At 39.5% G+C, this 25,249-nt stretch overlaps 1 protein-coding gene across 6 annotated transcripts in view; it reads left to right on the top strand.

Moving 5' to 3' along the window:
- DUSP16 (dual specificity phosphatase 16) overlaps positions 1–25,249 on the top strand; it is a 65,824-nt gene that overhangs the window by 19,084 nt on the left and 21,491 nt on the right. For 2 of the 6 annotated variants that reach the window (XM_077783271.2, XM_085568170.1), the window contains exons 2-5: positions 4,901–5,014; positions 8,907–8,974; positions 14,904–15,484; positions 16,660–16,798. In XM_077783271.2, the coding sequence (XP_077639397.1) occupies positions 15,254–15,484; positions 16,660–16,798 (370 nt within the window). In that variant the 5' untranslated portion in view covers positions 4,901–5,014; positions 8,907–8,974; positions 14,904–15,253. Of the gene's footprint in view, positions 1–4,894; positions 5,015–8,906; positions 8,979–14,903; positions 15,485–16,659; positions 16,799–25,249 lie in introns of those variants that run through there. The other 4 variants (XM_077783269.2, XM_021535107.4, XM_021535106.4 and 1 more) reach the window with 4 other exon arrangements.

Raw genomic sequence — 25,249 nt, 5'->3', positions numbered from 1 at the left:
AGCCCTGTGGCGTGACTGCAGAGGAAGAAGCCTGAAGAGGGTGGGAGAAGCCCTTCTCCTTCCCCCTTCCCCCCCACCCCCCGTTTCCTGGTGACCTCCACTTCTGTGTGTGTGCTCAGCTCTCTTCCTGCACGTTTTGACCCATGCTAGAATCCTATCAGAGAGGGCAGTTGCAGTCAGGGATGCAGTCTTTGCTGGAAAGAATTTCTTACTTTAGTCTACACATCTGAAATGTTTTTGGTGTTCATTGGTAGGAACTGGCTCCTTTTACTCTGTGGTTCAAAGCACCAGGGTTAATCTTTTCATGCCACTTAGTGTTCCTGGGGAGAACCTAACTGCATACACCATTCTCAGGGACAAACCAGTTCCAACTAACATTTCTTCGCAATTCAAATAAAGTTTAAAAAATGAGCAAAATGACCCCAGGTAACAAATGCATCAACTACATCTATTTTTGTCATGACTTTTTAAAGATAAATGTGATTAATCTCACGTGCTATTTTTCTCAAAAATGCTTAATCTCAAATATGCTTAACCTGCTGTCTTTGTTGCTGCTACCTAAGTCAGCTTGAAACTCCAGGAGAAGAAAATTTGTTTTACTTTAAAAGACCAAAGTTACTGTCTCCTCATTGCATTGCAGGATGAAACTCCTAGTTCTAGAATTTTGATTAATGCATTACATTTTAAGTTGTATCTGGAAACGGTCAAAGTTTTTCCATAACCTCGAAAACACTTTAAAGGAAAGTAATTTTCCTATGGTGTTTTTGTGAGGGCTTTTGTTGGGTGATTTTTTGTTTGTTTCATTTTTCAGAAAATACAAACGTTTTTGTAAATTCAAGCAGGCTGCAAGAAGGGTTTGTAAGGAGAAGATTTTTTTTAGTTTCAACTGACTTATTTGTAGAAGACAGGCTAGGTTTCAGGAACACAAATTTTACGTAAATCTTGAAAAAAAACCCAGTGAATATAAAGCTAGGTCAAGTGCCAGTTAATAGCAATAAACAACTTTATAATCCAGGGAAATGTTTGTTTATGGGAAAAATCTACCAAAAATCTAGTAACTTCATGATGACTCTGGGATTTTCTTGTCTTGGTATTAACTCCAAGAATTTGGGTGGGGAAAGTGTTCTTTCTTTGAGGCTATCTTTTAGGTTTCTTTCTGTCTTTTATAACATATTTCCAGTGGTGTGACTTCAGCCAGACAGTTTCCATAAGAATATGATTCACTGCATAATTTATTACATGCTTCGGGATGTGCTTTGGACTTCTTTTCCTGTTTGGGAAGAGGGACAGGCTGGATGTGGAGATGTTGTGGAAGCCTTGGCTGCTGTTTTTCTGTCATGGTTTGGTTCTGTTTCATGTCAGTGTATGTGAGGAAGGGTTTGTGCATTCTGGATTTCATGCCCTCCCTCTCCTTATCACTTCATATTAACCTTTCTTATAAAAGATACCACTTCTCTCTGCAAGACTTGCCTTTCCTGTATCCTTGGGCACTTGCAAATGCAGCAGGAACAGCAGGGATCTGTTGGATATGCACTTCTTGTGGACCGCATCTGTTTGTTTTCTTTCATGAAGTAGTGTGGTGCTGGAAATTACTGTGGGATGATGTCCCTTTTCCTGACACAGAGTGGGATGCTTTTCTAAGGACATTAAGGGTTCATGCAATGGCATTGTTGCACAAATATGTAATACAGGTTTGAACATACTGACATGATACTTCAAAATCTACAAAAAAAAATCCCAAAATCAAAATGTCTGTATAAGTTGTGAACACAACCTCATGAATGACAGTGGGAGAGCCTGGGCTAGCATTACATCTCTCGTAGCATTGCCCCAAGAGAAATGCTTTAGCAGCATAAAAATGGCCACTTTTTCCTCTTTTCCTTCTGCTCCAGCTTAGTGTTTATAGGTAAAGTCTCTGCAGTGGGAAACATAGACTGTGTGCATCTCCACTGAAGTCAACGTTTAGTATAGATATTTAGTGACAGGCACAAACTTGAGTCAAATGCTGAGAATTAGGATTGCTAAGAACAAAACTTGCAGGTGACCATTTTTAAACAGTGACCTGGTTTGTGTGGGTTTTTTACCTACTATTGTATTTCTAGAGGGCTTTCCTTTACTCTCACCTAAGAATGTTAAGAATTTTAATATCATCTTAAGAGGATATTCACACAAAAATGTGATTGTGCCTGTTTGGGAGAATGTTCCTTATTCAACCTAGCCTTGGACACTTCCAGAGATGAGGCAGCCACAGCTTCTCTGGGCAACCTGTGCCAGGGCCTCACCACCTTCACAGGGAATAATTCCTATTTCTTCTTAATATCTAATCTAAACCTCTTCTCTTTCAGTTTGATGTCTTTCTCTCTTCATGCCCTTGTATAAAGCTCTTGCCTGACTTTCTCGTAGGCTTCTGTTAATTATGGAAATTATTGGACTGAATTAGTTAAAAACACCTGTTTCCTGCACCTTTTAGTGAGTAGTTCTGTTCTGGATGTTGTGAGGAAGGTGAGGCCTAAAATAGTAACCTGAATACAGACACATATTCCTAAACTTCTAGTTAGTAAAGTTAGAGAAAATTGAAAAAATAGAAAAGGAAGGAAAGAAAAAAACCTAGACTGTGCAATATTTGATGGTAAGCCATTGTAACTGCCTTGAAACTGGAGTGGCATGCCTGAGTCAGTGAAGTATGAGCTAAGAACCTGGCAGAAGCCTTTTGCACAAAGGAAGGTTGAGAGAGTCTCTCAGGAAACCTGTGTGCTGCTAAATGTAGCATGTTTGAACATGAGACTGACATAATTGTGAGTTCATAGTAGTGAAAGAACAAAGTATCAGCCACAAATTAGACTGACCTAATTTTTAAGTCACTTATAAAAACTTAATAGTACAGTATCTTGCTTGTGCAAGCTGTTTATTTATATCCCAACCTCTGACTACTTCATTTAAACTTCAAGTTAACCCTCTAAACTGTAAAAGGAATTGTTCAAGAAGGTGGGGGGGGGGGGGCAGTGGGGTGTTTGAGGTGTGCTGCAGACTTCCTTCTGTGGCTCTCATTCTACTCTGACCTCAATTTTCACATAAAGGAAGTGATTAAAGACCACCAATTGTATACCTTCATCCTTCAGGATCAGTTTCCGGAAGTAAAAGCCTCAGGACTGCTACCAAATCCTAAATCGTTCTTATTGGCTGTTCACATGCAGACTGGAAGTCTGTCTGCAAATTGCCAGAATATGTGCCAGTGGTATAAGCAGGAATTTATGTAGAATGGATACGCTATTATAAAACTAATCAGTATCATGTATTGATGTAGGAGGGTTGAAATCAAATGTACTTTAAGGTCCCTTTCAACCCAAACCATTCTTTGACTCTGTGATTCTACTTCAGTGGTAATGTTTGTAGTAATGCAAGAGGCACAGCTGGGGAAGAGAAGTCATCCTCTGCCTTCCTTCTCCCATTGTACAGATGTATGTGGCTTCTCTTTTCAGCTATGCGGTCACCATGTTAGAAATGCGGCTTTAGCACTGCTGCAGGTCTGGTATAACATGATTCAAATTCAAAGAAGCATTTGTTGGGAAAGACACACCCGAGCATGTGACTAGGATTGTAGCTCAGTCAGGTACCACGACTCTTCTTTCTGTTCCTGACTGAGGCCCTGTTGGTACCATCGTGTCAATTGAATTAATATTTGAAAGTAATTTTAATAAGCAAGCCATCACAATTACCTTTGTGGGTACAAGTTAGGTGTGAAAACATGTTCTGTTCCCAGAGTGTGAGCTGTCAGTAGTCTTACACTATGGTGAGAGATTTGAGTCACAATCATCTGGATCTAGGGGTTTGTTAATTTGTTTTCTGTGCCTCATCTGCAATTCAGCCGTCACTCCATATCATAGCCTGAATCGCTCACTACTCTGCACAGCCCAGAATGCGAGGCCTCTTTGCAGGATTACTGCAACTGTTTAGTTTCTGGGAACATAGAACAACTTGATTTATTTCCACCTGTTAATTGCGAGCTGTTGTTGTACAGCATATTCCTCAAAGTTTCCTTTTCTACTCCCACTTCAAGATAGCTGGGCTGTCCCATGTTTGTGGACTCACTGTTTTCCGACATCTATTCTGTTTCCTTGCCATGTAAATGTCATTTAAGGAGAAACCAAATTAAATTTAACTGCTGTAATGAGTAGGATTGAGCTTACTTGTGTGTAATAACAGTGTTTTATCTGCCCCAGCCTCCCTTCTGAAGATGCTTCTGCATGCTTTTTTCACTATGTAGCATACACTGGTGGCAATATTAATTTTGTATAGAGCATGCAAAGAGCTTTAAAGTGAGTTTGACAACAGACTTAATTAACACGTTTATTAGGTTTTTTTTAAACTTCTAGATATTTCCCTGTACAGCTGACAGAACATGCATGCAGCCACAGTGCAGCACTGTGTTTTCAGACATAGGCAGGAAGAAACAAAATATTAATGTTGACAGTTTAAAAAAAAAATTCCTTTCAGACTTTCTCATGCCCTGATGTGAAGGGGTTACATGTACATGTTGCCTTCTGGGAGAATTGGTGTAATTTCCTCAAATGGGTGAAAGACCAGAATGTTTTAACCTACATTGTTCCATACCATGCAAGCAATTTACAAGTCTCTATTCTTAAAGGAGATTGACTCATTTTAGTCATTCAGTTTAATTTAAGAGAAGAGTCAATAAAAAGTCTGCTGCAAGAAATTCATCCCTGCCTTGCCCAGAAGCTATTCTGATTAATTTCCCTAACAGAATTACCATCATTATCCTCTGTCTTTAATCCATCGTAGTCCTTATTCAATGGTTTCAGATCCACCTTCTGTTTTTATCGTATAGTGACCACAAAGATTTACCCTTTTGTAAATCTATGTTTTGGCTCTTTATTTGCAGGGCCATATTATTTGGATGTCTCCCCCTCAAAGGCTTTCATTAGGCAGAATGCCTTATGTTTAAAAGTTAACCACTCTCTGAAGACTCTGAGATCCCATCTTACCCTCTTTCCTGGTAAGCCTTTTAAAGAAGTAGCATGGACTATTATAACAGCTGTGCTTGGTGTTTATTTTGCACTACTCTTCAGAGCACTCCTCTTTTTAATCTGTGTCTCATCAAAAAGATGAAAATGCAAAATACAGAAGTCACTGTTTGTGCTGGTCTGCAGAGCTGCAGAACAGGTGATTCAGAACATGCAGCTTGTGTAGGAGATTGAAACCTTTGTGTCATGAAAGGTGCTGCTGTATGCCACTGTCCTCCGGAGTCCTGGCTAGCTCTGCGATGTTCCAGGGACAGTGGCAAGAGTGGGGGACTGACCGGGCTGGGGTCCTGCCTGAGCCAGAGCCTCTGAGCCAGATGCCCAGCAGCAGGAGGCTCCCTTGGAGGAGTGTTGAGGACTGAGTAAAGGAGGCAGGGGAGGCTTTTCTATGGGGCAAAGTCCAGCAAATGTATTGGAAGAGGTGAGGGGAAGGAACACAGGAGAGGAATGCCAGAGGGGAGCACAAGCAAAAAGAGCACCGAGCACACCTGTGCATGGGTTTTTAAAAACTTGTCAAGCAGGGGGTGGATAAAACAATACAACCAATGAGTAGCTTCCAGGATGTGGTTTCTGGGACTAAAACAAATCAGGGCAAGGGGAAGAGAGAGGGTCTGGCTGAGGATTGGGCCTGAGGGTGAGGGACAGGGAACTTTCTAGAACAAGGGGTCAAGTTTGGGCTGACGGACATTGGTTTGCCTTGACTGGCAGGGAAGGATTTTGAAAGTAGGGAGGGGATTCTTTGAGGGACAGTTGGGTAGGTGGGCATAACACAGGGGAAAACCAACTGGAATAACTTCGGGGACACTGGAACATACAATAAAATGACAGAATATGCAACTCAATAAACTTACACACTACAACAGCTGTAAAGCACCTGTATCATACAAACAGCAAAGATACGCTGGAATTGCAACAGTTTGAGGATTTATAAATTAGTTCAACACTTTAAGTTTTTCATTGTGTTACTTTGTTTTCTTTGTGCCTTTGAAAGCTACCATATAGTTGCCGGTAGAGGGTGGCTGGTGTGGGCAATTGGTCACAGCTACACGATCAATCTTTGCCATTTGGTGTACAGGGCCAAAGTAGCACTCGTGATGTGTTTTGTGAGGGTAGGCAGTTGCCATTCAGTTGTCCTTCAGTTCAGTTCTCCTTTAGTTTTATTTAGTTTGTGAATTCATGTGTTTTATGCTGTGACTTTGCATTTGATCTCTTCAGACTTGGATTACATAGATAAGTGAAATAATTTTCTAACTTACTGTAAATTTTATAAATATTATACCAGAGTCTTCATACACAATGAGATTTTTGGGAAAAAGAGGAAGGTGGTGATGTCCTTAGAGGGACGCTGTCATATTTGACTGTTCCATCTCTCCCTGGCTTCTCTCTTGCTTGATTCTCCTTACGCTCTGCTGTGGGAGGAATCCTCTGCGTGACCCCGCTGGCTGGGTTTGTTTAGCTGCAGTTTAGGGAAGGCACTGAGCAAGAAAGGAGAAAGAAAAGGCTTCAATTTTTAATTCTGGAAAAGAGAAAAAGGTATTTAAATAAGGCGTGGAGGACTTCTTATTTGCCAGAAGTGACAAGTTTATATCCTTCTGTGACTCAGCCTAATTGAAATGATCTCTTTATTCTAAAGTCAGCAGAAAAATCCTGGCCTCTTAATGATGAAAGGCTTTTTTTAAAAACATTCTTCTAAGCAGAAATAGCTGAAGTTTCCACGTTAAACTTGTGTGGCTCATTCATATTTCACTCAATGGTAATATGGTATCCTCTCTCTCTTCCCCTCCTTACCACCTGAAAAGGTGGTGGGGGTGGTGTATAAAATGTTTCTGAAAATTACAGGAAATTACTTTTCCTTAAATGGCTTTGCCAGGGAATTTCCAAATGTGCTTAATGCTTATGGCTGAAGTTGCAGCAGTTCAGTCTTCAATCATGAGTGGATCCTGTTCTTAAAATGTGACACCTGCTTCCAGTAAACTATGTTGAAATTAAGTATATGCTTTGTTTCTCATCTGCTCTTCAGCAGAATTAATCATTCCCTGTGGTGAAATAAGGGCTCTTGGGGGCTGCTTTAAACACTAGATTTACATGTATTTATTAAAGTGGGGAAAACGGAATATAGTGTCCTGAGGTGAGAGCTGGTTTATTTGTAAGAACATCAGAGAGGTGTGGCTATCAGGAGTCATGGCATGGCATGGATGGCACAGAGAGGCAGGTACTGGTGAGTGTGAAGGCTACCTGACAGCTTTCAGGGAGACTTCAGGAGCTGCATGTGAGGCACGAAGGAACAAAAGGGGAGATGCTTTTTGTCTCAGGACGTTGTTTCCTTGGGCTGTCACAAGGTGGTCTCAGATCATAGGGCCCTGTCTCTAGGCAGAGCTTCATCAGTGCTGAGCATTAGTTTAGTGTTAATTTCTGGGATGAGATCAGAAAAAGGGATAGCAACAAGTACGATGAGTAGAATGGGTTTTCTCTTTGTTCTGTGTTGCCTTCTGCCAGGCTTTTGCCACTGGATTATGGAAAGGAGCAAGGGAGGTCTGCAGAGCCTCTTCCTGAAGCTCAGAAAGGAATGAGAATCTGGAGCAGGCAGAGGGCAAAAAAGGACCTAGCCCAATTTCAACAGATCTTCTCATCCAGCTCTCTTCCCTGCTGCTCTCACATATATATGCCTACATACTAATGATGGAAGAGAGAGGATCTCCAACCTGGGTCCTTCCGGGGAAAAATACAGGGATTTCAAGAGATGAGCATAATGAGCAAAGCCCATTCTGGGCTCTAACCTCAGTATTGTCTGAAGGCTTCTCACCCCATGTTCTACTCTGCCATTTCCTAGAGACAGAGAGATAGTTGATCCCTGTAGTTCTTTTCCTTGTGGGATGCTGTGGGTTTTTAGACTGTTCACCATAACATGCTCAGCCCTTTCCTGGGGTGGCTCTTCTCAGTTGTCATATCCTTTACTAGGTGCTTCAAGAGCCACTCCTAGATCTCACAACAAGGCACTGCTTGGCAATAATTTATTGTCATGGTTTATGTCACAGTGATTAAAGGAAGCTGTCATCTCTTGGCAGCCATGATTTGAATCTTGGGTTTATCTGCCCAGGAAACAGTTTGGAACTGACGCTGATATGTTTATCTTCACTTCCTTGTGTAAAACTTGTAATTTAATTTGTTCCTGTTGGAACAGCATGTGCTTCGGGTAGAAGTTGTATGGGTATGACTGTGTGTAATGATTGGTGATGCTAGTGTTACTAGTTTCCAGTGCTGGCTTTTTTAGAGTGTGGGGAAGTGGACTTAATTACACAAATGTCCTGTTTCATTGGTCTCTGTCCATGCAAAATACATATGTATTCACACTTCCTTGTGGCAATCTTTCACATTAATAGGTACTGATCAAGAGATTGTGAATTTGTTTAATTCCATGCAAATGCATCACCTTTAATGCTAAGTTATACATTGGTTTTCTAGCAGTGAGATGTGTCAGAGTTTGGAAGGCTATCTGGTTGGTTTTTGTTTGTTGGGGTTTTATAAGCATCTCCAAATTTTTTTTTTAAATTTCAATTTAAAGATAGTAGAGGGGTTTGCTGTGGTGGTTTTTTTCTCTTTTCTTTTAGAAAATCAGTGTAGAGTAACTTTCTATTTTGGACTCATTCCATATAAATGAATGCCAGCATTCATAAATAACTTCTCACCTAGGTTTTAATGTGTTTGGGGGAGTTGTACAGCAAATGACTGTACTGAAAGTGTAAAATCCATTTCTTGATTTGGGTTGGGGGGTGTTTGTCTGGTTTTTGGTTTTTTTGTGTGTTTTTTATACTTGTAATAAGGCTTTTATTGCTGTTATTATTAATATTATTATTTTTCTGTATTTAGGTAATTCCTTCTGTTGGCCTTTGTATGTGGACCACCTTCTGTCCTGCCATATAAATTGTGACTTAAATGTAGGTGAGCAATAGCTTTTGCCATGAAACAATAATGAATTAATAAAAAAATCATACTCCAAAATTTTCCATTGCTTTGACTTGGAGGTCATAGAAGGAGAATCATTTTTTTAAAATCCATTGACACTTTTCCTGGTTGTCTAATGTTCTGGGCAATAGGAACCTAAAAATATAATGTATTATAGTATATGTTTGAAGCGGATTAAATAATCTCTCATTCTGGTTGTCACAGACCTATATGCTGTGAACCTGCAGTGAAAAAGTATTTTGAAATGGAAAGAGCTTCTCACTCAATTGGGTGGAGAAGAGAGTCCCCAGATTAAGTCTGAGTGTCTTTTGAATAGAGTGATGTAACATATCAACAGCATGTTCTAATGCTTCCCAGGAGGCCACGTTCTGCCAGTCAGGTTTCTCTGCAGTCACACTTAATAAATGTTTATTGTTTCACTAGGAATGTCAAAGAGATTGGGTCCTTTGTCAAAGCAAGTGATGATAACCTGGCTTATTGCTTCAAGATGATGATGGTGCATGGATGATATTTGCAAGAACATTGCAGATGTTTGTGAGCTATGCTGAGTAGGTCACCAAACGTGGTGGTTTGGTGTGCTTTTTGGTTTTATTTTGAAATAATACAGTATATTATTTCAAATATGATTATTTGTGTGACAGAAAATACCTGTTATCTAAGTGGAAGGCCCATTCCTCTTGCTTAGCCCAGCCGTCTCAGAGTGGTAAAAGTGTTGCTGAGCAGTAGCACTCTAGAAATAGAGTGAACTTAAAGATCTTAAGTGGATGTCTTTTATGCAGTGTATTCATGGGAGGTTGATATCTTTTCTGACTCTCTCTGTGTCTGTTTTCACATTAGTGAGCACAGAGAAGTGGGGAGAGGAGACTTTTCTTTAGAACTAGTAATCAAAATTGAATGATTAGTTTTCCAGGATGAAGGACAAGAGTACTGAACAGAAAATCCACCTTCATCTATGTTTTTTCCAATGCTTTACACTTGCCTTTCTCATGGTTGTAGAGTGTGTAATCTAAAATGCATGTGGCTGGTGTTTCTACAAATGCATTTTGACTGCATATATAGGATAAAAGAACAGGTATGTTAAAAGTAGAAGAGGGAGCACCCATAAATAAGCAAGGGAAAAAAGGATGAAATTTTTTAAACTACTTCTTTTTTATGAACATGGTGCATGAGTGACACTAAAAAAAAAAAAAATGAAAATCTATGTGTTTCTATTTAAGTGACTTTCTCTGCTGCTGTCCTATCTTGCACCACAGTGAAGAGTGCTCAGAGGGTGGTGGGGACTGTCAGTTCTTCAACCTCCCTGCTAGGAAGCATGAGGAAATGATGTGTTTATGAGATAGTGATGCTTATTTGAATCATCCAAAAAGCCCAAGACACCCTCATTCCCCTGAACTGAGGGAATGACATGAACCCTTGTTAACAGAGTTCTTTGAATTGACAAGCATTTGTTATCTCACTCCTATGTGTTCTGTACAATGGCAGGTAATACATACACATCTCTAACTTTAGATACTGTTTTTTCCTCCAGACTTTGCACTTTATTGCATGGTTGTTGATCTCTGGAATTTACTGGCTTGTTTGCTGAATTCAAAAGAACAGCTATTCCTCACTTTCAATTAAAATTTTTATTTCCCTTGTGCTCCATAGACACTCTGTGTTTCTGAACACTGATTATCATCTTAAGCAAGGTTTGGACCTCTCTCAGCTGTCACTTAGTCTCCCATAGCACTGGGAAAAGGAACCATCCAAAACACAATTTATTTCCATCTTTTTGAGGCCAGTGAGGGAATGTTGTGCTTGTCATAGGTCTTAGCAGAGGGGAAAAGGTTGCTGCAGGAGTAGGAATTCACCCTGTGGTCTCTGGATTTGGAGTTCCTCTCTAGGGTGTGTATGCTTGCTTGTCCGGTATCATGTGTGGCTGTGGTAATAGGGTCTGGTGCTGGTGGTATTGGCAGGAGCTATTGAACCACTGGCCACTCCCAGTAACGCTGAAGCCAAATACCCCTTTTGTAACAGCCAGCAGTAGCTTGTGTCCTGCAGTTTGGGATTTGCATTTTAATTCAGCTTTTCAGTTTTTCTATTACAAGGGTGCCCACCCTAAGAATCATGAAAAGGACTCTAGGGGATGATAATGTTTTTCTCATATGTACATGTGTTTGCCTGTTGAAAGTACAAAAATACACAGTTTAAAAAAACCCAACTCTGTCAGGTGTTTCAGCTGAGTCCATAAAGGCTGCCCATCAATTCCTTGTTCAGGTGCTGTCAAGTGATTTTTTTGCATGATGTGGGAGCACTGCTGCAGGCTCCTGACAAAGCAGGCATTAGAGACATAGCCACACATTTATGACAGCAAGGTTCAACTTCAAGGCTATCTTCTTACGTGAGGCAGAAGTCTTTCAGAGATTGTAGCAAGGCTTTGAGAAGCTCTTTGCTAGTTCCTTAACTGGGGTAGAATTAGAGACTCCTGTTCTGAGAGTTTTTAAACTATATTCCTAACACATCTGCCTCTCATCCCCAGATACATTTGAAAGATGTGTAGATGTGGAGCTTAGGGACATGGCTTGGTGGTGGACTTAGCAATGTTACTTTAACAGTTTGACTTAATTATCTTGGAGGTCTTTGCAAACCTAAATAATTCTGAGATTCTATATGAGCCAAAACCTGAGAACTCAAACTATCATCCTGTTGTGATGGAAAGGAATTGCTCGGAGACAAAGTGATAGCAGTAGAAATTAAAGGAGTGCATACAAAATGTGAGTTATAGTGACTGAAAAACCAAACACAACCACATAACCAAAAATGTGTCACTTGCTTATTTCACTGCATCTGAACCAGTTGGGATGGGGACAGGAATCCCTGAGACAAGAGATCCTATTGTTCTGTGGCAGCATTAAACATACATGTAAAGCATTAGTAATGTGCTGTTGTTTGTGTGTAAGATAGCAGGAAGATTGTTGATTTGGTTCTTTAGACAATAAGGAAAAACTGTAAAGGTATTGGGCAAGTGTAGAACAGATCTTTCTCATTTCATTGTGAGTTAAGTGTTTAATTTTCTTGTTTAAAAGTGCCAGTGTTGCAGTCCCTCTAGAAGGAAGAAGCAGCCATGCAGTATTCCCAGTGGGTACACGAATGACCCTGTGGGACTCTCATGGCTCAATTATGGATCACTTTTCATAATCCTGATTTCAGCATGGAACACTCTCCTAGCTTTAAGGTCAGCAGCACAATGGTTTGTTTCGGGCAATGCACTATATGACATCAGTTTATGAGACACTATAATACCATTAAGATCTAAGTCACAAGTAGAAAGAGAACAGTCAAGAAATTTAATTTTATCTGTTTTACAAATGCATTAGAAATTAAGCAGTTGTTTCAACACCTCATAGAAACTGAATGATAAGAGCAGTCATGAGGAATGGGATGAGTGCTCAAGTGTTTACCTAAAGCAAGAGGCTACCAGTTCCTGTTTAGATAGGTCCCAGGGAAGACTCCCAAACACTGATAGTTCCAGAAACGGAGAGAATTAAAAGAAAAACCTGTACATCATAAAATGTTGTTTCTCCCCAGCACCATGGAGATGTTCCTGTCAAAACAGGACTTCAATTGCAATAACTCAAGGTGACTTGATTACTGTTAAGTTTATTGCTTTCAAACCATGGGCAGTATCCTTCAAGGTAATTGGTTTGTCAAGGTAATAGGGCTATTTTAAAGGATTCTTGACTGAAGCCCACTTGCCCTATGTTCTTTACCCTGTCACCGGCTATGACTGGTTTGAGTTCTTCACAAGAGTCTTCTGAAATAAACTTCTGTTGTATGAAAGTGAAGGCTGAGACAGCAAACAGTAAGCTTTTAGAAGATAAGAAGCATACCCAAACTGAAAGTTTCAAATTAAAGATTAAATATTTCTAAAAGCATCTGTTTTAGAGTTCTGTACCTTCTCAGCTGCTATATTTTCCTGTTATTACTTGGGCTTTAAGTCAGCAATTTATCTGTCAAAACAAACAGTCTAGTTCACGAACAAACTGTCTAGCTTGCAAAGGAGCTGGAGCTAATTCCCACTAGAGCCAGTGGAAAAGTTTTCACTGAGTTCAGTGGATTTGGTATCTGGCAAATTTTGATGTGAATAAAAGAAAATCAAAATTTGTGACAGGACATGATAAGAAAAATCTTTAACATTACAGAATGCTATTTTCCTGGGGGGGAAAAATTTGACATAACTATCAAAATTCCTCTCCTCCACCCAGCCTTGCAAAATGCCATTTTGATAATGAATTTTCTTTTGATATCTTCCCGAGACTAGTGTATAATGACTGCTCTTTGAGGGAGAGCACACCTCCCATGGTTCTTTAAAACATTTAATTAAAGCTTGGTATAGTATATTTTCCAATATTCTTACTGTAGTTTAGAGCAATGTGCATTTCACTGCTATGTGCTTCCATTTATCTGGGCAAGCTTAACAGCACTGTCACAACAGCACAAAATCAGGACAAATGGAAGATCACATTTTGTCAACCTAATGTCTGTCTATGTGGAAGCTGGTGTTTTTTCTTGTATTGCCACATGAAACTCATGAAACAACTTCCAGTTTCCTCTTTTGGGTTGTTAATGTCAAGTTTGTACTTTTTGCAGAATTCATTTTGCTTAACATTTTGTAAATGTAGATTTTTTGTACAATATATCTGAAGAGTAATACATCTTCGGAACTGGGATTTCCCACTCCCAAATGCAACTGACCTGTTGGTATAACAGGACTTTTAATATAAGTCTATTGATAGTTAGAATTCATTACTTCTCTTGCAATTAAGGTAAATAACAAACAAGCATTTCAAACGGAAGCAGCAAGTCAACACTATAAAATCTAAGTTCAAATGTGAGCTAAATCCTTGAAGGATGTAGCCCCATGGTGGCTTCTTCCTGAGGAGAGTTCCTACAAGGACTTGTGCTATCAGAACGTGTTTTGGGAGACTCTGAGGAGCCTAAGGGCAACTGTGAAGCAGTGGTATAAGGAGGGGGCTAAAGGTGTTGGGGTTTTACTGCTCTCCTGCTGCCACTCCTTCAGCTGATATTGTTCAGATGCTGTAAGGATCTAATTTTAGAGAAATATAGTTTGTTTGTCAGAATCTAATTTTAGAGAAATATAGTTTCTTAATAAATAAAGATTATTTAGCATGAGTGCTGGGGGTTACACACCTCACATAAGCATCACACAGCTCTAGGAAGAATAGAAGAGTGCTCACTGCTTTACCTTTCAGTAGTGTGAGACCTCATCCATCTCTAGTGATTAATTCAAATAAAATGCTTGTGTTCTGATGTGGCATCTTGTCCTGGTTTCTATTCAAGCATTTCCTTCAGAGAGGTGGATTTAAGTTTGGTCCTTTCTTTTGTGTAGTTTCAGTTCCCCAACTCGCAGTGCTGTTTTGTGAAATATTTTCCAAGTCATTAAACTTTAAAATGTTTAATATTTAAAATGTTTAGTTGCTTTAAAAACAAATTTTACTTCTTACTAAGTGGTGCAGTGCTGAAATGCATTTAAATAGTTGTGCTGTTGAGAGAAATGTCATGATTTAGGAAAGCATCTCTTAATTATGTTCTAACAAAGTCTTGTGAAGAGGCAGAGCTAGTGGCAACAAAAGTCTGCAATTAAGGCAGGGTATGTTGCCTGAAATACAAGATAATTGTCCAGGCAAGATCATTGGAATGGATTCAGAGGCTGTAGTTGCCAATGCTCTCTCTCTAGGTGTTTGGCACATCCAGCAGAGAGGAGAACTCCTCAGGAATCTGTTTATTCCATGTATGCCCCACTGTACAGCTAAGCCTAAGAGCTGAATGTTTTGTTTTGTGAAGTTTCATGGCCTCATCTGGTTTGTGGTTTTCATTTTTTTCATCTTCCCCTTCTTACAGGCTCTCAATCTGGTGTAAAGCTGATGGGTAGGAGCAAAGGTAAAGAATGACGTAATGCAGCAGCAGCCAGAAAGCATCTTTTGTGTGAATTGTGAAATGGCTACTCCATAGTCATCTCCCGATGAATCAGATGTGAGGGGCTGCCCATTGTACATCAACTGGAAGCAGGAGGAGATGCTCAGTTCAACAGCTCTTTCTAAAAATGGATATAACTTTTCTTTTGCCAGTCATTACCAGCATGACCTCATACACTTTTAGTACAATGGTGTGGCTAAGCCTTTGAATACACAGCTGTTACATCATCGCAGCAAATTAGAGAGGGCGGTGGGGAAAGAGGCCTCGTTGTTGTCATGGCCCATGAGATGATCAGGACCCAGCTCATTGTTGCTGAGAAGTTGGTGGCTTTGCTGGAGAGTGGGACAGAGAAGTTGCTGCTGATTGATAGCCGCCCTTTTGTGGAATACAACACCTCCCACATCCTGGATGCCATCAACATCAACTGCTCCAAGCTTATGAAGCGCAGGCTGCAGCAGGACAAAGTTTTGATCACAGAGCTCATTCAGCATTCAGCAAAACACAAGGTAGGGGCTATTTTCCTCTTATTCCTTGTATTTGTTTAAGGAGTGGCTGGAAAGCACTATAATTTTTCCTTAAGTATTTAATTAAATAAAAAAACCAAACCAACAACCAAAACTCAACAAGATTAGAGGACTAAGTTTAGCTGAGATGTTACCTGATGGAAGAGGGTATTGGTTACTATTGAGTTTATCACTGGGATTCTTTGTAGAATCAGAGACAGATTTAAGGGGAGGAATTTAGAAATTACTCAGAATATTCTCAGGATTCTTGTGTGTCTTGCAAAGCACAGTCTTTCAAATGTATGTAAGTAAGGCAGGAAACATTGTCTCCTAAACTTTGAAGGATTCCTGGGGATCTGTGGCAGTGTGGCTTGCTTAACAAGTGGTCATTTGGTTTGCAAAGAAACTGCCTCTCTGTTAACGCTGTCTCCTACTTGCTGATTAAAGGGCTTTTCATGAGGGTAGTTTGATGAATTTTCGTGTTTGTTTTGTTGTTTGTTTATATGGGAGAAGGGGTGTGGTTTTCTCCAAATAGTGTTATCGGTGAAAAGAAATAACTATGCTGTTTAAAATTAATGTGTATATCTGTGTGTGTGTGTATGTATCTGTGTGTGTGTTTGTGTGTGTGGAGGGGGCACTGGGGGTTTTTTATCCATTGATATTTGTTTCATGTGTTTTGGGTACAAAAATAATCTACTATGTTCTTGCTTTGACATGTTAAAAATTAAGCTTTTTATTTTATATATAAAGTTGTGCAGGTAAGCAAAATGTGTGTGGTTAAGAGGCAGTTTAAGGTCTCTTTGCTGTTTATGTACAAAACCCTCAGAAGCAGAAAGTGAGACAGGGCCACTTTCTCAAAAGCTCAGCTTTTAAACAAATTCACCAGCCTAGCTGAAGGTAGAGCAATTCACAAGTGACATAAAACTACCAAATGATAAAAATCTGCGGAATGGGCTTCAACTTGCAGCAAATAATCAATTTACAAACTCTCCAGGAAATTAAATCTGAGTGGCTTATGAAGTATAAAATAAAAACTGTTTAGTGAACAAGTGCATAAGAAATCTATATATCCAACCTGCTCTTATAGCAAATATGTAGGAACCCTGATGGAGGTGATAATGTGGTGCTTTAAATCATCTTCCTCCTTCCTGTTTTACTCTGAGTTCCTTGTGTTTCAGATTGAAATTGATTGCAAGCAGGAAGTGGTGGTGTATGACCAAAGTTCTAAAGATGTGACCTCTCTCTCATCTGACTGTTTTCTCACTGTACTACTGGGCAAACTGGAGAAGAATTTCAGCTCTATGTATCTGCTTTCAGGTAAGATGTAACAAAATAAACCACTTTCAGGGGACATGTACCAAAAGAAACCTCTGAAACCCTTGAATAAAGAGAACAAAGAAAATGCTGTTGGTATAGCAAACCTGTACAGTTTTGCAAGTGCTAGTATAAACTTCAGTTATAGAAGAGACTTTTCTGAAGTTCTTTTGCTTATAGTGACAGTCATAATACATGCAATGCTTAGAAATTGCATCTTACAGGGGATATATTACACCATTACTCTGTGTAAATGGAAATGGAGCAATGCAGAGGTTTTTAGATGCATTTTACTTTAGGGTCCAAAAATAGTAAAAAAAAGTGGCTCCCCTGATTTTTTTAAGTATTGTACATGGTAGGAAGAAAATCTCTTCCTTACTGAATTGGTAATTGCTAAAATAAGAGCAAAGGAAATGATCTCCCAGAGTTAACAGACATTAGTTTGTATGACATTTTAAACTTCACCTCCCTAAGTGGTAGCACTTTATTTGGGTCTTTTCCTTCACCCTCCTTTTTTTTTTTTTTTTTTTTTTTTTTTTTTTTTAATTTTAAATCCCAGGTCAAAGCACCTGTAGAAATTCAATTCCTTATAATACAGGATTTGCTGCTCTCAGCATGTGCTAGTGCATTATTTCTGTCATGGAATAGTGGACAGTGTTCACAAGAAGGAGCAAGGAGGGGTGTGAAGTAGATCCAAGGCTGAAAGAAGAGGGAATGACAAATTTAAATAGGAAATCCATTACAGTGACTGGATCAGTGATCTAATGATGTGTGCACCTAATGTCTGAGAAATAATGAAACACAGGGACTGAATAATGGTGAGAGAAAGGAAATAACTCCTGGGAGATGCTTCCTCTTAGCAACAGGGTTTCACTACAGTTTGTAATGACTTCACATGACAGAGGTTGTGGTACTAAGAGAACTGTTCTCAACTTGTTTTGAAAGTGATTACAGAGAACGGGAATAATTTCTGCACTTGGGCATGAATTTGGTGCTCATGTGAGCTTTACTTACAGTAAGCCAAGTGGGTTTTGCTTTGGCTAGGGTTGGTGATTTTGTTTTCTTTACTGTCTAGGTAAGAATTACACCTGTGGGTGGTGGATTACAGAATTAGATTAAGTAACTCGTCTTACATATGAGCTACCAAGAATTGTGTGGCGTGTAGGCACAGTAAATGCTTAATGCAAAAGTGCTGAAATAAGTGGTTAATACCCTCTTAAACTGAAAATTGTTATTTGAAAAATAAGCCAGTCTAGAAACAGTTAGTATTGCCTCAGCAATCCTTTTATTGTTCAAATTCCCAACTCTGCTCAGCTGTCCTGGGTTTTTTTTAATAACCTAAAGCAGATTACAGCTCCAGACAGGAATCAGACTATCCTCATCTTAATTTCCATGATAGGAACACATCTCTTACAACTGAGAATTGGACCCCATGGCAGAGAGGTGTTGGGGAGGGCCAAGCACAGGAAAGCATCATTAACTTCCATTCCTCACACTGTTCCTCACTTGTGTGAGATATGTTGTTGATCTTCTGTCTCATCTACTGGACCCTGTGAAAGAAGGTCCCTCTCAGACTTGCCTGTGGCTCTCATAGGAATGCACAGGACCAGGAAGGGAGTGTTCCCAGCTTTCCAGTGCATCATCTGGGCAATCACCAGTTACATGTATCATAATGATACTAGGAGAAATGGTTTTCTTTTCATTTCCAGCATGTGGTCATTTTCTGTTCAAGATGAAAATGTTACCTAAACCACAAGCAAGATGGTAGTGCACATGAGCTGAGGCGAACTTAGCCAGACACAGCTCGTAAGGGTTAGTTTGGGAATCTAATGTGTCAAAATCCTCCTTATAAAAAGCAGGACTTTTACTTTAGCGTGTCAAATAGCAAAGATCAGGTTTGGAATTTTCTCTTATCTTTGTTTACATAGCTAGGATGGGGATATTTATGAATGCAGAAACAATTGATGGCTTTAAAAGCAGCAGAAGAGGATAACAAGAAGAAAAGGGAAATATAAGGAAATTATTTACTACAGATCTATTACAGTAAAGTGCTTATTTAATGTGCTTTTTTTTTTTACATCTGTTAAAAATCTAGCTACTCAATGCACATACAAGAAACCTTTTAGGATGTGGGGTGGGTAGATTCAATCTTGCAGAAAGCTCCTTGGAGTTTATTGATATGTGGCTGTAGGAAACTAGATAAAATATGTTGTCTCAGCAAGCTGATGATGAACTCTAATAAATGTTTATGTCCCATAATGAAGGCAGGGGTTCATGTACTGTATAAAAAGAACCTTTGGAATTGAGTTTTCCATATGCCACTAAATCTGGTTTATTTAAAATAGTGACCTTAAATAAACATTTTGGGTTAGGAAAATGTCTTTTGTTGGGATAGAATAAGGATTATTTAATATATATCTGGAATTCCTGCCTCTGTTCTTGTTGAAACTCCCCATTACTGAGCACTCAGTAAGGTGGTTTTTTATTTAGGTTGTGCATAAAGGTGTTCTCTGCCCTGGAGGTTGTTTTTGATTGAAGTAACTATTGTAAAGACCTTAAAGGAACCCTTACCAATTAATTTAAGATCTTGATATAACCTCATAAAAATATTTATAATTTGGTGAGGAATGTTTCCAGGAATTAAATATTTCATTTGGTACTTAATTTTTAACAGAGCACAGAATACTAAAATGTGGACACTAAGGGTTTAATTCTATTTCCATCATGGCATCTTCTACTGTGACTTAATCAGCAATGTCACCTGATTCCTTATCATATTTTGAGAATTGGATTTACTTGCAATGGAGTCCTTTTCCTAGTTAGTGTTATGATTTTCCTGCTTGCTCTGCAGAAACAGGAGAGACTAGTGATTTTTGCTTGAATGAAACTTAAGGCAGTAAACATCAAGAGTCTTGACTAAATTCTATTCCACTTTGTGAATGAAAGCATTCATATTCTACTTTCCTTAAATACTTGTTCTCCCCTGCTTTTAATCTGGTTTAGTTCTGCTCATTCAAGCACAGATGCCTTCATGAAAGTTACCTTTCAAATGTTTCCTGTGAAGAAGGTGAAGCCCAGCTTTTTATTTTGTGCTGATTTTTTTAAACTATTTGTGTGTGTGTGTGTTTAGAACACTTTGTCTAAATGGAAGGTGTTCTGAAAGACAGGAAAAAACCTAAACCAAACCCTTCTATATGTACGAACTGTCATTAAAAACTATGATAGCCTAACATTGAAACAATATGTGCCTCCCTCTCAAAACAATGGTTCGTGGGGACTTGTCTTCTAATCTTTTCCTACCCTTCTGCCCATGAAATATATTAGTAGAATGTGATGTAGTGGATTCTTCCTTCACCAGAGCTCTCTGACAAACTCCTGTAGAGCACAAAGGAGTAATAAGGAGAAATAAATAAGTTATTGGTTTTTTTTTTTATTCAGTGACAAATGTTTGGATCATATGCAGTGGACAGTGAAGGGCATCCTAGGCAGAATGTGTTCATTGAGATTTGACAAAGGTCCTGAAAACAAAGCAGTGAGTGATTACCCAGGGAGTGTGGCAAAAGGTATGTTTTTGCTGAAATTTCCCAATTCCTTGTTTCCCCCTGAGCTGTCCCTCACCTGACAAAGTCTGTATACCAAATGGAAGACTTGCATGGAAGATATGAGAAGAAGGAAGCAAGTCAGGAACTCTTCTTCAGTCTTCTTTATCCTGCCATTCATTTTAGAAATATTTGAAATTGGAAGCCATTTAAAGAAAACTTTCATGTAAAAATACTGAAGTATCTCTAGGGTATATTCACCGTTGTGTTGTTTTACTTGCCTAAAGAAAAGCCTAGATAAGAAAAGCCCAGTACTTTATCCATGCTTTATCTCCAAAGAAGCATTCCCTGTGGCAGGGGAGCTGGAAATCTGAAGGATATTTTTTTGTAGGTACAGCTGGTCATTTCCATGTGCTAAAGGGACCAAGGCTGTGACACAGGGCTATATTCCCAGTTTCTGCAGTCACGTGTGTCAAGTAAGGCGGTGCCATGAGGTTCAGTGTGGACTGAAAGAAGGCACAAGGTTTGATAAAGTCCTGGCAAACATCCTGACACCTTTTAACATTTGGGTTTGGAGCTTTATAACTTTCAGTTGTGGCTTACTGATGTTCTGAGTGTTTTCTACATATAAGTCTTTGCAGGGTACCCCAGCACACCTTAAAATGGTGGTGTCATCAATTACAATAATCAGGTTATCTGCAAATTGAAATAAGTATAGTGTAAATGAGCTGTTAAATATCCTGACACTGTTTGGAGGAGGAAAGATTGTTGCACAATGATGCCAGCTTTCCTGATATTCTGACTGGTTGATTCCATTAGAAGGAAACCTCTATTGAGAGAGGTAAAATCTTGCTGAGGGAATGCAATATTCCCCAAGTGGTCCCATAACCCATGGAGTACAGCCAGTGTTGGCAGGGAGGAGATGAGAATGTTAAAGGTAAAAATTTATCCAGCCAAATTAAAAATTAAAAATAGTTTTTATTTAGCAATCAAATTCTATCTGAGCCAGTCACAAAGAAAAAGACAGTGCCAAGCCCGGGATCGGCACTGGGTGACACGCAGGTCTGACCACTACAGCAGAGGGTCCCCTATGTTTCACACCACCCATTCTGTGCAAGCGATTTTTATATGATTTATTTTGCTCGAGGCAGGGTTTTTTGCAATTGGGCTTTTCTTTCCATTCAAAGTCCCACATATTCATAGAGTCTCTTTTCTCTGCGATGATTTGAACAAAACAGTGTTCGGAGAGCGATGTACATCTCTGATTGAGTTATGGGAACTTGGCATTGAGATGTATCTCTTTGGTGGTTCCAGCGATCTCAGTCTTGGGTAGTTATTGAGGCAATCATCGGATCATCTCGGATCATCGCTTGGGAGTTCCTAAGATCACCTTGGGAAACGACCCATCTCTGGACAAGCTACATCTGTTAGCTTGTAAATGAAGTCCTCCTCCAGTAGTCTCAACATATGTGAGGCAACCCCCTGGACTCAGACTCGCATGCTTTATACAAATGTTTCTTAGCAATATAAAACATGACATACATATATCACTCTATAGGCGTGAATTACCCATATTACACATAACAAGAGTGAGAGAGGAGCTTAGCTCTTAATCACCTGTTATATGTGTATATGATAATTCATGCAAATAAAATTGTCATATATTTTATATATTTATATTTTAATATATTTTATTTATATTTTAGATATTTCATATATACTGTTAAGATATACTCTTATAAGAAGTTTTTAAAACACACAAGCTAGCGATGGGGATGTCAAACCACCTGGACAAAGGAGGGATGACTCCATTCACAAGCAAATGAACATGGCCACCTGGAGATGGATCATCCATCAAGGTGGTCCAAGGAGCTCCGGGACAATAAATATGTGATAAACATCTGAGATTGAGATAGCCAGAGCCATCTGTGAGATACATCTCAATACCAAATTCCAGGAATGTGATCATGGTTGTTCACCACTCTCCAGATATGTATTGTTCAACTTGCCACAGAGAAAAGAACTCCACCTGAATACGTGCAGTCCAAAAAGGAAGAAAGGGACTCTGCCTCAGGCAAGAAAGATTGTATAAAAATCGGTCAGACAGGACAGTGTGAAGCATAGGAGACCCTCTGCTGCAGCGGTCAAACCTGTGTTTCACCCAGCGCCGATACCCGGGCCTGGCACTGACCCTTTTTGATAGTGGCTTTTTTGTTGTTATTCTCTAAATTTATATTTGGAACATTTAATAAATTAATTGATAAATTGGAGCTTTCATTTATAACACTCCCTTGAAAAATCTCTCTCCATCAATTTTTAGGAGAGCTTAGAAAAGCCCTTGGCTACAGCCAGGCCTCTGACTATCCTCCCACCCTCTCCACTTAAAATGTAATTTTCAGTGTTCATTTAATGCCATAATTGTTTTAAGCACTTGAAGAGTGGGTTTATTACTTTCATATGTGTATCAAAAGACTTGCTGTCTTTTGAGAGAGAGCAAGATTTGACTAAAGTAGAGCTCACATAACATTTCTCAAACCCAAGAATAACTTGTTAAGTTTGCTTTTGTTTTGGATACCTCTGGATGCTTGTGAAATGTTATTGACTGAAATTATGGTGAAGGTTTTTTGGGTTTTTTTCCCTTAAAAGCAAGAAAGGGTGATTGAGGGTGTCCACTCCACTCTTTTTACTTGCCGTGCCACATGGAATATAGCACTTGGGTGGCATGGGAAGCTTGATCCCATTCTCACACATCTTTCCTTCCTTGTTTGCTTAACCTGCCTATTAAACCTTGTCTTACCAAAGGCAGAAACCGTTTCTCCAGGGCAAAGAACTTCCCTTGCTACTGTGCTTGTAAAACATCTGGACTAATGGGGCTACTTTCTGAATGTCACCAAAATAAAAACACCCCTGGCTTTCCCAAACTGTGAAACCTTGGATCCTGTGGAAGGACTCCCAGTGGCTGAGGAGGTGGGGACAGGAATGGGATGGGAGTCCTCCCAACAGGGCTCTCCAGCCAGAGCTTATGTAATGGAAAATGGCACGGGTCCCTGCAGAGCAGAGCTGGAATGTGGGAACTGTAGTGCCTGTGGAGGTCTGCAGCTCATTTAAACAGAGTGGAAACACTGCAGATTCATAAAACCTGTGAGTCAGAAAGTTTACAGTTTTCCTTCCTTACGGCAAGGGAAAAAATCTATACTGCAGCTTTTAGATAAACACATTAATGTTCAACAGGAATGTGACTGGGAAAGAACATGAAGGGCCTCTGAGGCAAAGCAAACTTAAAATTTCAGCGTTTGTATATTTTGTGTTTGCTATAGTGCTGTTTGATTTTTTTTAGCCTAGTTTTCACTAATGTTACCTTACTGCCCTGACACTAATCAGTATTTACAGTAACAAATTCTAAATTGCTATTTAGAAGAGGAAAAGAAAGTCCCAAAAGCTAAATGCAAGTTACTCCACTGTAAATCTTTGGTGAATACAGGTATTTGGTGAGGCTTACTTCGAATCATAGGGTCTAAATATTATGTTTTAGAGGTAGCTGCAAATTTTCCTGCTTTTTTATTCTATATTTCCTTTAAAAAAAAAGTAAAATTAAATTAAAAAGGAAGAAAACCAGTGTGGCAATATTCCTTTTTAAAAAAGGATAGCAACATAATAAATTATTAATATGTGGTTATATGAAATAGTGAATAATTAGTGCCCTTAATGAAGAAGAAAATTCTGGTTTTAATAAAGGTGGAATTGTCTGTTAAATCCACAAGCTTCATATTCTCCTTCTTGCAATGCTGTCCAAGTACATGCATGTAGTCTTTGGTTTTCTGACTCATCACTTGGGTCTCAGACCTTTTCCACTTCCTGCTTTAAAATAATGGCTTTTGATGCTGAATTAATACTGATGTACTAGCAGACAAATAGGTCTTGTGGGAAAAGGGAGGAAGTAGCTTCTAGTCTGTTTTCAAGAATTCATTGAAGAAAACCAATTTCTCCCTTTGGCTTTTTCAGAACAGTCAGAATCCAAAACAGGGGGAAAGGATCAATATCTGATTTGAATGGCACTTCAGAAAAATGTCAGTTTACTCTGTTACCAGTGTGCCTTGTCTGTGGTCTTTTCCAGCAGACTCCATGTGAAAAAAGGAAAAAAAAATAAAGGAAACATCAACTGTCTCTTACATCTCCAGCAGGAGCACCAGATGGGATCTTTCTGTGCCTCCTGGGTGAGGCACATGGAGCTGCAGGGCCAGCTGGAGTTGCAGGGATGTTGTATTAAATACTTCTTAAGCTTTTCCTAGCCTGGCGTTTTAGGGGTTGCTATGTTGTCTGTGTCTCTACTCTCACCCACAAAAGATGTGTCAAAAGCTCATTGGTCAGCTTTAATAAGGCTCGACAAAAGGAGTCATTACATGAAAAAATAATGGAAGTTCTTGTGAGCTGTATGAAATGAGCACTGGTATAGTGCAGAGCCTCAAATTAGTATCTCTCCCTGAAAAGCTGAGCTGGGAGTGGATTTGCTGGTGTGACCACACAACTTAGGGAGCTCAGGCTGGAAGTATGCAAGGATCTGCTGTGAGATGGGCACTGGTGGCAGGTGTGATTCCTTGGTTCTGCAGCCCCTCAGTTACTTGCATGAAAAACATCTTTATGTAGCCTGAAAGTGGAAAGCTGCTCCTCTGGTCTTTGGAGTTAGTTTCATTAGTTGGAGAAGGTGCCAGAGACTTTTATCCTGGTTATGACCTCTTCTCCAGCTGAATCTCCTCTTCCCTCTGCCTTGGCCACACTGCCAGGCTCTGGGGCTCAGAAGCAATTGCTGGGGTTCTCCATCAAGCTGCAGCTGGCCAGGCTCACTGCAAACATGTGAAGGGATGTGAACACCTATTTTCTCACATTTCTTTCATTCCAAGTTAGGTTTCATGACTGC

The sequence above is a fragment of the Lonchura striata genome, chromosome 1A, assembly GCF_050655825.1.
Source record: "Lonchura striata isolate lonStrDom1 chromosome 1A, ASM5065582v1, whole genome shotgun sequence".
NCBI lineage: Eukaryota > Metazoa > Chordata > Aves > Passeriformes > Estrildidae > Lonchura > Lonchura striata.
The sequence above is the reverse complement of the archived record's forward strand: the minus strand, read 5'-3'. Positions and strand labels throughout refer to the sequence as shown.